The sequence below is a fragment of the Mycteria americana genome, chromosome 3 (genome assembly GCF_035582795.1).
Source record: "Mycteria americana isolate JAX WOST 10 ecotype Jacksonville Zoo and Gardens chromosome 3, USCA_MyAme_1.0, whole genome shotgun sequence".
In the NCBI taxonomy this organism is placed as follows: Eukaryota; Metazoa; Chordata; class Aves; order Ciconiiformes; family Ciconiidae; genus Mycteria; species Mycteria americana.
In genome coordinates this window covers 111,448,927-111,463,599 of record NC_134367.1, presented here as the reverse complement: position 1 = coordinate 111,463,599, position 14,673 = coordinate 111,448,927, and the positions used below count along the sequence as shown (strand labels likewise).

At 37.8% G+C, this 14,673-nt stretch overlaps 1 protein-coding gene across 1 annotated transcript in view; it reads right to left on the bottom strand.

Moving 5' to 3' along the window:
• Positions 1-468: 468 nt before the first annotated feature.
• MSH2 (mutS homolog 2) overlaps positions 469-14,673 on the bottom strand; it is a 56,188-nt gene continuing 41,983 nt past the window's right edge. Inside the window, exons 11-16 of the mRNA XM_075496582.1 lie at positions 12,307-12,404; positions 10,200-10,445; positions 8,454-8,658; positions 7,823-8,070; positions 3,637-3,809; positions 469-1,164 (exon numbers count right to left, since the gene is read on the bottom strand). Of these exons, the coding sequence (XP_075352697.1) occupies positions 994-1,164; positions 3,637-3,809; positions 7,823-8,070; positions 8,454-8,658; positions 10,200-10,445; positions 12,307-12,404 (1,141 nt within the window). The 3' untranslated portion in view covers positions 469-993. The remainder of the gene's footprint in view (positions 1,165-3,636; positions 3,810-7,822; positions 8,071-8,453; positions 8,659-10,199; positions 10,446-12,306; positions 12,405-14,673) is intronic.

Sequence of the window (14,673 nt, the reverse complement as noted above, 5' to 3'; positions counted from 1 at the left end):
TAACAGCAGCACTGCTGTCCCCAGCACACACCCACTGATGCAATCTCTGAACACAGCAAGAGTTTGCATGGCATCTTCAGCGTGATTTTATTCCTATAATCTCATGCGATAAACACCTTTTCCCATTAATCTTTCAACACTGACAGTTTTAAATATAGGTAAAGTGTTCTAGAGCTACAGTTTAAAATGTTAAATTTCAAGGAGAATATAAACTTGCATCTGCATGCTTTCAAAATGGCTCAGTGCGAGAAGTACATTAGATAAAAATCAATGCCTTTTCTTCATAGACAGACCTCACAAATCATGACCAACTCAGAAGTTCCAGTTAAACTGTAACTTCACCCCAGCCTCTGCTCGCATTACAAAACCACCAAAAAATGCAGGAGTTACCACCACTCAGGCATGAAGAGCAGCCCTGCAGTATATGACTCGAGCATTACCATCCACACAGCAAACAAAAAAAAAAAGCCACCCCACCCCCTCAAGCCCCACACAGGTACACATGCAAAATTTTATGACAAATCACTTAGATTAGATGCTTTTTTCTAATGGAGCACTAATATAGCGTTACTAAAACTTTGCTGAATTAATGTAATTGCATCATATAAAAAAGAATCATGGTATAGGACAAAGATTTTGTGTATGCGCTGTTGCTTTTCAAGGCTGTGGTAGTTGTATGCCATCTGAGTTGTTATACTTTCTAGCACACTTTTCTGGTAAAATATTACGCGTTTTGTTTGTACAGTCAATAATTCTTTCACTACTGAAAAAGCATTTTATTGAAAACTTCTAAAAGGACACAATGATCACAACTAAAGCAGGAATCCAGCACAGAATGTGCTCAGAATCTTTTACAAAATAATTACAATCCAAGAAAAAAAGCCTACATAAATCAGTACAAGTATCATAAAGTATAAAAGCTACAAGACAAGAAAATGATAGTTCTTGCAACGTAAAACACACTTCAAGAGCTGTATCCTGTTCTCACACCTTTCATGATGTAACTTTCGTTCGGGAAATTATTTCATTCACAAAACTGTTGTTCTTTGCCAACACATCATCTCTCAGCTGTTTCAGCTTGATTTTGATGTCTTCTTCTGACATACCTGTCAGGGGCAACGCTTTCACTTGACAAAGAAAATCCTGAATTATCTTTTCACCTTCCTGAAATGGAGGGAGGAGAAGAAAAAGAAAACAGAAAGGATGTTTAGATCGCAAGCAGGATCCTTCCAAGTTCTGCCAAAGATACAAAGTAGTATTCAGCACCAGAAACTTTTTGCAGGCAAAAACCACTGTTATTTTTGCACTTGCTATCATGTTCTCAACAGCAGAACAATCTAGTTATACTGGTATCGGGAGTTCTTCCCCCTTTCAATCATGAGCAAAAAGCATCAGTTGATCAGTAGAAATAAAATATTTAACATTGAGAGCTCCTGTATGTGTTTCACATTTAATTCCAGTGTGCAACCACATTAGGTGAGGATTGCTAGCAATAACAGCATCAGAGTGGCCATATTACCCAAACTAGTTACTTTTTGGAGGAATTGTAAATCAAACCCAATGTTTCAATATGCAAAAGGAAAGAACAAATTGTAACCAAGCAACTGGTGAGTGGCCGTCACCAAGGAGAACAGATGATAATTAAGCTTTATGCATATGCTTTTACACAAACAGGCAAAGTGGAACTTCTAAACAATCTGAATTGAATAGCAAGAACAAACATTTCAATGAACAGTATTCAGGATCCCTGTTATTAGAAACAGTTTGCGCAGAATACAGGATTTTGTCTATCTAGTCCTCTGTGTTTTGCATTTCAGAACTCTACTACAAAGTTTTCTTAGTTTTGTTTTATCATTTAGGACTAATGCAGTGTGCTTTCAGTGCAGAAGTCTCCAAAGGACTTGGAAATGTAATAGCATGCTTTTCCCTCTAGACATGATGTTAATGAAGGCAGACAGATTGCCTGGCCGAGACATCTAAAGCTATGCCATTCTATTGCCTAGAGAGTTTATGAAATATTATGTATTACTGAAATATCCAAGAATAAAACATGATGCTGTATTTGTCGGAAGCGTTTGCCACGTCAATTTAATTTACACCAACTTAAGACCTCACAGCCAGATCCAACTAATCTGAGAAATACTTCACCATGATACCTAGCAAGCTGGCAAAGGAAAGATAATAGTGGAGCAACTGAGGTAGTTGGAGGGAGAACCTCCTGGCCCTAAAAGGTAGGACAAACCAGAGGTTGTTCATCCACAACATCAGATCCACCTACCAAGCCAGGAACAAATGCAGTAGACCTCAAACTGAAAATAAAGTAACAGGTAACAGCCTCTGCCTAGAGCAAAGGCTTTTTAAATGTAGAAAGTGCTTTAGATATGGACTAACACTTCAAGGCTTCCATATACTGGAGTATTACCAAGATTTATCTCCTCCAGTACATCAGTGGCAATGAGTTACAAGGCTGCGAAGTTTCAGGCCAACTGCTGGGACACAGAACTAAGATCTGTAAGCAGACTTAAATGCATGCAGCAAGGAGGACCTGACTATTGGCAAAAAACAATGCAAGTCATAAGGCAGCATGTGGATTTCCTAGGAGGCTGCAACAGATGTCACTGTAAGGACTCTCAATCCAGCAACAAGACAACACAGGCTATTCTGAAAAAGCTTCCTGCAAGCTATTGTTTTCCTTTACACTATCTGCTAATGAAGCTTCTTTTAAGAGAGAGTGAAGGGAGAAGAGAGAAAATTGTTCACTCAAATGGCTTTACACAACTGTATTAGGCAATGTAGATATGATCAGATCTATGCTGAGAAGTGGGTTTCCTCAACTTGTGCTTGAAGCCTGTGCAAAGTCAAGCACCTTTTACTTCTCCGTTGAGTAGAGAGAACCAAGCTAAAATTCTCACTTGTGAAATGGGAAGAACTTTGACATCTGTAAATCAGACATTCCAGGTCCAAACTGCTGTGTCCTTCAATACGATCAGCTTATGAGGCATGTTCATACTGATGGGACATGGAAGGGCACAAAGGAGAAAGCTGTGTACTCAGAAAGCTGTGAACAAATCTGAACATGTTCATGTTGAGCTTCAAGAAATCAGCACTAATGAGCTCTCAAATAAGGCAGAGCAAAACCAGGTGCAAAGCACCTGCAGAGCCAAGAATAATCTAAGCAACAATTAAAACAAAAGCTGTAACTTAAGTCCCAAGAAACACTGCATACAAACTAAGTAGCCAACAAAAGTGATGAACACAAAATTCTGGCTTGGCTCACGGCATAAAGAAAACCCCACAGGACAGCTAGAGACATGGTCCCTTGTATGACTCCAGTTGTATGCCAATCATACTAACTGCTGATCATTATTCTTTAAGAAAAAAATTAGTTTCATTCTCATGACTATGTTTTTATATAAAATTCTTGCCTATGTTAATTTGAAATTAATCTAAACCAAAACCCACTATCCTTGAACATCTCTTCAACTCCTAATGAACTTCATAGCTAAAACATTTTGTTATGGAAAAATGAGATTATAGTTAATTATCCTCAAGCTTTGGGGGAATCTGAATCCTTAAACTATTTTGCTTGAGCTATTCCAGCTAAACAAACTAAAAAAAGCATTCCTGATAGCAAACCTCTCTTTCTCTGAAGAATTTCTTGGCTGGTGGTTCTCCTTCAGATTCCTTGGACTTGCCAATGTTTTGAAACTCCTCCAGCTCCAATGCTTTCTCTCTTGCACTTTCTATCACATGTTTTGGGAAAGCCGCCAACTCTGCTACATGTATTCCAAAACTCTGGTCACAAACACCTGGATGCAGAGAAAAAAACCCAGTAAAGAATTCTCAAGAGATAATATGGCTACACAGAGATTATATGAACAAACTTGTAATAGTTCTCTGTTCTGGAAAATTAAGTGCATGACATTGTTTGGTTCTCCCAACATTTTCTGATTTACCTTTTGGACTATACACAATAACACAGACTGAAGAATATGCTCTTATTTAATTAAGCTCTCTTAGAGCAGTAATTGCGGAGCTCCAAAAGTGCTTCAGGAAGAAAGGGTAAACTCTTCAGGCAGAAAGAATTTCCCTCTAGTACTTGAACGAAATTGAATAATGTTTTTTATTAAAGTACTTCAGCACAGTCTGTAGAATAGAGTAATTCACCTCATTATTTTTAATATATCTCTCACATTTTTTTCTATATTTATATGAGTGTGTGTATATAAATATATAAAAAAATATTAAAAATATTGCAATATCATCCTCCTCCCTCGTTTGCATCAGTACCACAGAACTCCTCAGTCTCCAGGAGTCATCTTTAATTATATCAAAACCTTTCAACTTTAACTTTACGCTTACTTCAATTAAGACACTGTTTATAACATTTGGTTCAGAAAAAAAAGTTTTCATAATTGCTCCAAATATGTCGATTATACACAGTTACATAAAATAATTTTCACTTAAATATCAAAAGCCCTCTGATACAATCTGTCAACTCCATTCATTTACATTACCATAATTCTGATTGGCCACCCACAAATTTTACTATATCCTTTTAATTCTGGTCTCCAGCAAGGAGTTATGAATAAATGAATTACACATGTAAAATGATACTTAACTAATCATCTGTTAAACACTGGGTAACTGAAGAATAGGTAAAGGAAAACTTAGCATTTAGATTTCTTCTGTTTTATTAACCATGCAATCTCTCGGGTTTCTTAAAGGAAATTAACATTTTAAAGCAGAAATTAGTCATCTTGATTTTATGTTAAAAACACACACCTCCCCAGACACAAAGCTAACTCAGGTCTCTGCTCAGAGAATCCTGTACTTTCTGTGTCTTCTTCCAGCAATTCTGTCACACTCTTGAAGCATGAAGACAGGGATGAAAATACTAATAAAAGTTCCTTGTCATGCATTTCAGATTTAGTTATACATTTCAAATTACATGAAACCTGTTATTTGTTTCAAAACACAGCTGTACCCGAGCTGCCTATACTCACATCCTTGCCTGAACAACGTAACTCTTCCAAAAGGGAAAGAGCACAACGCTAAATGCAAAAAATTACGTGGAAGACATCCAGTTTGAGACCAGGTATTTTAAGATGAAGATTTCATAATGTTGTATCTCATCTGACAGAGGTTTAAGTAGACAGAGGTACAATAGTTTGTATCTATGCTCAAAAGCACTTCCAAGAAAATGGATCGAATGAAAAGACACTGCAAGTATAAAGAAAATATGTGTAGGACTAAAAGTGGCAAAATTGATTGAAGAAAAATATGAAACTGGGCTTCTGGAGTTTTCAACAGGACCGGAATAGGTGAGTTACTGCAGGTTTAAAAAAGTGTGTGTGGGGGGGATATTAGGGGGTTTTATTGTAATAGTTGCTATTCCAAAGTATTTAGAGGGTAGAAGGTTTTGATTTAGTGTATATTACTTCCCTCCCCAACCTAAGTACTCAAAATAAAGCACCTAAATAAAGATGGCTTGTTTGAAGATAGTGTACGTCGCCAGTTCTTGCTGCATTGAAAACACTTATAGTTTCAATGTACACTTGGAGCAATTTATGACTATACTTGTCTTCAGTTCCCCTACCACACTAAGTCATATTTTAAGCATTGATTTGAGCAAGGCATTCAGAGGGCTCTGAACCTTCACTTGGTGGAAGGAGCTCAACATGTGCTGGAGAAGATAGGAAACAGCAAACTATGAAAGAACCACAGATACTGCCTCTCCACTGGAACAGGCTGGGTACCAGGGCCACAGCACTTTGGACTAACACTCGGAAGCAAAGCCTGGGCATTGCCTAGGAAAAGTGCATGAAGAGAAAGGAGAACAGAGGCCATTTCTAAGGAATAAAGATCTCAAAAGACAAGGGCACAGAGTTAAAAGAAACAAGACTGTGGCAGCCAGAGATATTCTAACCAGCTTTAAGCAGACTCTCAGTAAAGCCAGAGGAGAGCAGTATTTCTGCTCATGCTTTGATTCCCCTTGTTCAGAGCAGTCTCCTAGCTTTACATTACATTACCCGAAAACCTAATTGCAAGACTATAGCCATAGGGGAATACAAAATTAGAAGTGGTTATTCAAGTAATCAAAGGGCAAGAAATGAAGTAATTTCATGGATTTAAAACCAGAAGAAATGAGTAAGAAATAGTAAATTAGTAACGTCATAGGAGTAAAACTAGCATGGTATCATTTGAGTGAGGCTCAGATCAGGATATAATAAAAACACATTTACCACTTATCTGAAGACACTTAATAGTATGGTCATAGCCTGTGAAGATTATAAAACTTATCTTTAAAAGCATAACAGTAAGATTTGATAATTGGACAGCATATTAGATTCTTTTCAGGACAATATGCACCAGAAGGAATGAACTGAAAAGTCCTAAATTGGCTAAAGAAATCGGGAAATATTGGAGAGAGTTCCAGGAGAACACATACTGAATATGCACTGATCATAAAAAGCAGAGTTATTAGGATGAACTAGGCAAGCAAAAGCAAGTATTTGGTATTGTGTCAACATGACAAAACAGCTTTTAAAATGAGGAATGAAGTTCAGCAATTGTACCTGTAAGATTAAATCCTAAACTAGAAAGCTACAAGTAAACATCAGTCTCCAGGACTTGAGATATAAGGACTAGCTCCTTAGCCTTAACAAGGGTGGATGATACTTAGTAATTGTTTTAGTAAAGATAATAGCCTAACTGCTCAAATAGTTATTCCTTATTTGAGACAAAACCACTCCACAAGGTAAGTTGTTGATCAGATCCAGTATAGCCACAGCGTTCTACAGTAACCGTGTTCTATCCATGAGCGTCTTCTAACTCATTCCTTCATTGTGGAACTCAGAAAAAGAAAATTAAGAGGTATTTTTAAGTGAAAACGTAGCATAACAGTACTCTGCCCATATTTTAAATCAAAATCTCAGTCCAGAGGTTGGCAACCTGACTGAAATGCTTTTATGGGAACAACAAAATCACTGTGGAGTTTACAACTAAATTAGAATGCCATAAATGACCACACCTTGCAAGCCACAGTTACACGGCCCTGCTTTATTTAGCATAAATATAGGCTCCTGCTGAAGGGAGCAAGAACAAATGATTGGGGATACAAAGAAGCAGAAGGAACCGCTTATTGTGGTTAACAGATGAAATTTATGCCCAGTTAAAAATTGTCTAATTTGACATCAAAAGGAATAACTGGATCCACTAAAGGATTGTAATTAAATACATCTGACTGATCTTACACTAACAAAACAGGCTACTTGTTGTTTTACTACAACGCTATTTGCTAAAAACTAAACGTGATTTTTCCTATATCAAACTACTGCATAAATTGGGCAACACCTTTCTTCAATGACTAAGCCTTATTACAATGAAACAGACATTATTAAAAACTGTCAACACATAAAAGTTGCACTCATTTCTTTTAAAATAACAGTTTAAGGAACATAAGTCTTTTCTATGAGCAGGTTAAAGAGACTGATTTAGGTAAACAGAAAATAACCTTTTGGAACCCTTCTCTCTGCTCTTTAAAAAAACAAAAAGAGACCGACCTCAAAAGCATCAACTTGAGTGCCAGGAATAACCTAGAAGTCTTAACAAATAATCATCAACATCACCACCTGTGTTCACACATGGACAGAGCTCCTGCCATACACACTCTCTATGGGCAGAGAAGAACATGTCTATTATAAACCCTAAGCCTGGAGTACGACATGAAATTTTTTTAATGTTTTTTTTTCCCATTAAGATTTCTTCCTCTCTGAGGGTGAAATAAAGTTTATCCTGTTCACCATTTACACAGTCTTACCTTCCTTGACACGATAAAGCATCGTCAGTGTATCATCACTGGTCAGAGCAGTAACATGTAGGTTATTTACTGTTGGCACTTGATCAGCAAGAGCTGTCAGTTCATGAAAATGTGTAGCAAACATACAGAAAGCACAGATTTTGCTAGCAATGTATTCTGAAATAGCCCATGCTAAGCCAAAGCCATCATAAGTAGAAGTTCCTCTTCCCAGCTCATCAATGATTATCAGGGAGTTTTCAGATGCTGTCCTAAAAACACAAGAGCATTTTATAATGTTTGAGAACAGCATGAGCTCTGGATATTGGAGTACCACAAGTTATATTGTAGAGGCATAGCACAGAAAAGGCAAAAGACCTTTCCTATTTACATAACAACATATGAATAAAGTGTACCCACAGTGTCACACAGATCATTCCAAATTAGTTTCTTTGTCCCATTTAGACTTTGGCCTCCTGGTAGCAACTCTATATGACCACTGAAATAAACAGAAGGCTACTGCAAGAACTTAGGAGCCTGCTAAAAAGGACTCCACTGAGATCCTACATAAAAGGAAAACTTAAATGCCTCTTTCTTAGAGCACTTCCTTTCCCACCACCCCCAACCAACAAAATCAAATAAGCACAGGACTTACCTAAGGATTGAAGCAGTTTCTAACATTTCAGCCATGAAAGTAGACACGCCTTTCAGCTGACTGTCTCCAGCTCCCACCCGAGCCAGGATACAATCCACAATGGTTATTTCTGCAGAGTCGCATGGTACAAAACACCCAATTTGGGCCATAAGGACAATCACCCCTGTCTGTCGGATGTAGGTTGATTTTCCTCCCATGTTAGGGCCTAAAGAAGAAATTTGCAAATGAATTAAAAAAACATCATCTTTTACAATTCAACAGTTCTTTTAAAGGAGAACAGGCTCTAAATTAAAACAAAGAACGTTTAAACTTATTACGCTCTTGCTAGAAAAGAGTAGCAGACTTGTCTAACAGGCGCAACAAGCAGCTCCACTACTAATAAGGCTTGCTTGTATGTCTTACTGAATGCTGCTTTTTCAGAAGAAAGGTGATTGGAGAGCATTAGGGAGCCTCATAAGTTTTGGGACATTTCAGAAGTATAAGCAGTCATCTAAAACACATGTCCATACCGAAAACTAATAAGCTTTAAATTAAAAGTCATCAGTATTGCTGCTTAAGAAGGAAAATAATTTGCTTTCATCTCAAACAACAATAACAGTTTGTCTGTAAAATGAAATAGCTTAGTTACAGACTGGGTACAAGCTAATGAGTGATTTAAATTACGATCTAAAGGGATTCTGAATCAGCAAAACCAGATATTAATAAGTTAATTTTAACTGAAGTACAAATGAAATAAAAAGTATTTTCCAGAAAACTGATCATTAAAACCAATTTTACGCTTTTGCTAACCAGAAAAACAAGCATGTTACCATGCATTTATTCAGATTTTTAGTTTTTCTTTTTGATTATGTTAGAAGTGTTCATTAATCATTCTCTAATTTCAGATCTTTGCTACTCAGAATGTATGTCAATGACATCTGGATGGAAATTAACATTCAATTAAACGTATAAACACTAAAAATGTTTTCCTGTGTAGTAGAATTATCTTAATTACACCAGAGAATAGGGGGGAAAAAAAGGGTACAGTCATTGAAACATGTTTTGCATTTAAAATCGACTTTAATACTAAACAAAGAAAACATTAACAATGAGGCTGCTCAAAATCTTGCCTACAGAAGGTGCCTACATGGCTACAGTACAATTGATGCCTAGTGGAATTTTCCAAATCGCTTAAGCAGGTTCAGATTCTCCAGCTCCTGAGGTTGCCTGGCTTGTGGATTTACATTCACTAAGGCAAAGAATACATATATTAAGGAAGGACTAATTTCTTATTTCCTACTGTCCTAGCAGCCTCTCTCTTCTTCCCAAATGACTACTTCTAAATTAGTGATCACCTTCTCCAAACAGTGCACTATAACTACAATCATAACAACTAATTCTATGACTATTAGTTTGGAAAATGAGAAATATGTCTGTATGTGCATAAGCATGTAGAATATCCACTACCAAAGGAAACATTTCACAAGAACATTGTAGACACTTTCTTTTTTTAATATAATAAACAACAATAGCTTACAAATACCCTCCCTTCTTTTCCAGAGCGAAATCTTATGCCTCATACAGAAAGATGAATAACTTGCTAGCTACTCAGCCTTTGTTGATTAGAGAAACTGTTTTGACAGAGTTTATTGGGTTGTTGGTTTGTTTGCTTGTTGTTGGTTTGGTTTTTTGAAGACATCATCACTGGAAATACTTGAGACATTTAAAACTTAAATAACAAATGAAAAAGAGAACAGAAACATTTACCAGTAATAATGTGGAACATCTGCTTGCCCTTCTCAAATGTAATGTCATTGGGGATGAAGGCCACCTCATCTTGCACTTCGATGCAAGGATGCCTGGCACCTTTCAGTACAATCCTTCCTTGTCCCTTTTCCAGAATGACAGGACGGACATACGGCACTGGTGCTCCGTTTGACACATGAGCAAAACTGACAATTGCATCTAGTTGAGCTATCACATCATTCATCGTCTGTATTGGTTCTGCATAACCTGTTTTTTATTAGAGAGATACACAAATTCAACACAGTCAGAAATTTTTTGTTCTTGCTGAAAAGATATCTTAAAGTCTATATTGAGCCCATAAAATTAATTCATCTGCATTAAAAGTCAATGTTGTTCAGTCACCTTCTGTGAGAGTCTAAGAAGTAATTCTAAAGCTTCCATGCTTTGACTACAAAGGGGACTTCTTCAGACTAAGAAAAGGAAGAGGTGAGGCCATGTTGACTGTTTTGTCTTAACACTAGACAACAAGAAACAGCTTATCTTAGTATGGGAAAGCAAATGCTCACAACAGAAGGATGGCTACAAATACGCTAAGTTTCGTTCCTCAGCAATACACTGCATTTTGATGCTCATGCGAGCAAAGACAATAGAGACACAGCACTGACAACTCACACACAGCAACCATTTATGTTTATGTGGATGATGGTACGGAGAGGTCTGTAAGATCCAGTACCTTACAAAACTAGATGGCCCAGCATCCCCAGTACCAGTTTTTAAGTTTTGGTGTTTGTTTTTTTTCAGTGAAAGGGACAAGGGACAGGAGTCTACAGAGGTGAACCATCTAACACCTGCAAATGGGATGCACGTGTCAGAAGAAGTGAGCAGTGACCTGCAGAAAGAGTCCTACCTGTACAAAGTACCTTTACTGTTCTAACATAATCTCTTGAACTGGCTAGGTATAGATCATTAAGAGGACTTTAAGTCACTTTCATTCAAGAATTACACACATAATCCAGTCTTTTTCATTAAATTGCCTCCACTTGGGGAAGAAAAATGCTTTTTAAATACACATACACACTTGTAAGTCTATGACTGCACACGACAGAAGCTTTAAGCAGCAGCAAAAGACTTTAATAAACATATTAGGTATTTATAGATGACATATTGAAGCTAATCCCGCTATATAATACCCAATTAGCTTTCCACATAAATATACAAACCTTAGTATGCTACACACAAAAAACACCACTTGAAAATTACCAAGATTAAAAAAAAAAAATTTTTTTTAAATCTAACAAGCTACTGATTTTGCAACATACCAGCAAATTCCTTATCATGATAACAGGTCAAAGCTTATGAAAATTTCCACCGTAACTTAATACACAAATATATTAATACATCAGCTTAAAAAGTAGGGTTTTTATCTTTAATACTTTTACACTTAGCTTAATATTCATTAGTGCTCTCACCTTCCACTTTTCTCTTTCAAAGAACTAAGATTTTTCTGCTGGAACTAGTGCCTTTGGGAGAGACAATATTTACAGAATCCTCCAGCCCAAATTCCCCAATGTCTCTTCTCCTTTTGGTGAAGGATAGTAAAGAATGCCCTATAAGCAGGCAATCTTGGAGCAAAATATATGGAAATTAATTAGGAAAACAAGATTTTTTTATTGTACCATATAAGCAATGACTAACTTGATCTTATATTGCATACCAACGTTATTTCTTTCCCAACCTTCACAGACCTCAGGTCCCACTCCCTCAGTTCTCTGTTGTCCTTTACCTCTTCTGCCTTCTACTTAGTCTGCCGTTTGGGTGGAGATGCCCAGAGTCAGGGAGGTAGATGGAGGATAGATGTGGCTTTTATGGGCGTATTTTTGTTTCTTTTATTGGATTAGCATTTGCACACACCCCATCACTGCACATTTGTAGCAATGCCAAGAAAGGGTCTGACTATAGAAGACAATATATTTCAAAATTTTCAACAACTGTCTAAAACCCAAACCTCATTTTTCACACTAACTCTTTGGGGAATGTTATGGTTCTTCTCTACAGAAAGACCTACAAAGTAACTGCAAGTCCTCCCAGCATTCCAGACTGTGATACACATCAACATTGACATACTCACCTGAAGCAATGTTAATGATTTCCTTAACAATTGCATCCTGAGCCTCTTCATACTCTTCTCTGTTCTTTATATATTCATCATTGACGGAGCTCAGTTTGCTGTGAACAAAACCACAATATTTAGAAGCTGTGATGTTCTGTCTTCACTGCTACATTGCCAAACTTCTGGCCTCCTCATCTATGAGTCAATACCAGTTGTCCCCACCTGTTCTAACACCAAGGTTCAGCCCAAGGACCACAAAGCAACTCATCTACAATTCATCCACACCAGGATAGCAGTAAGATTAATTCCAAGTTGAACATCACCCACAAGGACCAAACCAGCAATTCTAGCATCTCTGAACACATCATTATTAATAATCTTACAGTAGTTGCTTGCTATAGACATGCTATGCGATAAGGACTTGCTCTTAAGGCTGAATTTCTGGCCATTTTGCAACAAGATGTGGCACATTACAGAACTGGCAGAGGAGAATTGCTGCTAAGCAACTGTGTAATTAGCCCAGAGTCCTACAACTGGCTTATCAGAGCTGAAGGCATTGACTTCTTGCATTTAGTAAAAACCTCAGTGAACTACTGTCACTAAGAACAGGTATCTGTTCTTATCTTCAAAATAAGGTAAGGTGAAATCAAGAGAGTTTAAACACATGTTTATTCTTCTCAAGCTCATCTCCAAACATGGAGCAGAGTCTGCAGGACTGCATATGAAACACCCCCAAGTAAGTGCACCCACACTATAAGCAGAATTCAGCCTTGTGCTTCTAGTACCATCTACAGAAGCAACTATAACTTAACTAAGCACAGAGAAGTCTGTTTTATTAGTGATCCATGGGCTTCTTCCCTAAGGGAAAGTAACAGATGACACTTAACATGGTACTTAAGTACCATCTTCTCAGTTACAGAAAAGCCTAACTTCATCATTACGTTTAGATTCATAACATATTTAGAACCAAAAAAAGCTGTTTTAAATTTCAGGGATGTTTTGAAAAAATATCCTCTGAGTAAATGTTAAAACAAAATGCAATTAAGGTTTACACTTTGTTCATTTAAGTAAATTGGTGCGAAATACACCAACATATTGGTTGGCATGAACCAATATATTTCCCCTCCTTTTCAAAGCAAAGGATTTATTACTATGAAAGTGAGTGATTAACAGAAACAGTCACTATTAGTAATAGCACTGGCTTGAAACCAACCTTGCCCTGTAGGCAGTGCTCCTCATACATGTCTGTCAGTCAAGATCTCTCTCAATAAACTCACTTCTCTGATGCTAACTCCAGCAGGAACTGTTATACACAAAGCAATAGCAGCATGGTTTGTCTGAAGCAGACTGTATGATGTATTAATCTCTGCAATTTTTACTCTTTCAATTGTAACACATGCAGGAGACTTAAAGACTAGTTTTCTCCTGGACCTGCCACTGACAGACAAGGAGGAACTTGTCAGGAGGTTGAAGTCCAATTAGTGGCTGGTTATTAGCAGCATTTCTTACGGTTGATACTGGGGCTGATACTATTTATGCCTTGATTAACAACCTGAATGATGGGACTGAATGCACTCTCAAATGCATGCTCAGCAAGGTTGTGAACAATACCACATTAAGGGGAGCTGTCAGTACACTGGAGGACAGGGATGCCAGTCATTGGGATATCTACAGACTAGAGAAATAGGTGGACAAGAATTTCAACACAGGCAAATGCAAAGTCCCGCACCTGGGATGAAGTAACTCCATGCAACAGTACAGACTGGGGTCCAAATGGCTATAAAACAGCTATTCATAAAAGAGTTGGGGGACCCAGTGGACAAGAAGCTGAACACAAGCCAGCAGTGTGCCCCTGAGGCAGAGAAAGCCAAGCCCATACTGGCTGCACTAGCAAGAGCATAGCCAGCATGTCGAAGGAAGTGATTCTTCCCCTGTATTCAGCACTCATGAGACCACATCTGCAGTGCTGTCTCCAGTTTTGTCTTCCCAGTGTAAGAGAGACATAGAATCTGGAGCAGATGGCCACCACAAAGATTTGGAGCTGCAGCACATGGCATACAAGAACAGGCTGAGAGAGATGCCTGCCCAGGCTGAGAGAATCTGAAGTCAGCCTGGAGAAGAGAGGCACAAGACTCTTCTTGGAGGTGCACAGCAAAAGAATGAGATACTAAAAAACCAAGCTTCTGCAAGGAAAATTCCCATTATATCTCATTAGGAAAGTTTTCACAAAGAGTGGTTCAGCACTAGAACTTGTGCCCCACCAGGTTATGAAGGATGCTTGGAGGATGGATACCTGGGCAAGGCCTTGAGCTACCTCATCTAACTTTGAGATAGGATCTAATTTCCAAGGTGGCTCTGCTTTGAGTGAGGGGTTAGACACCAGTT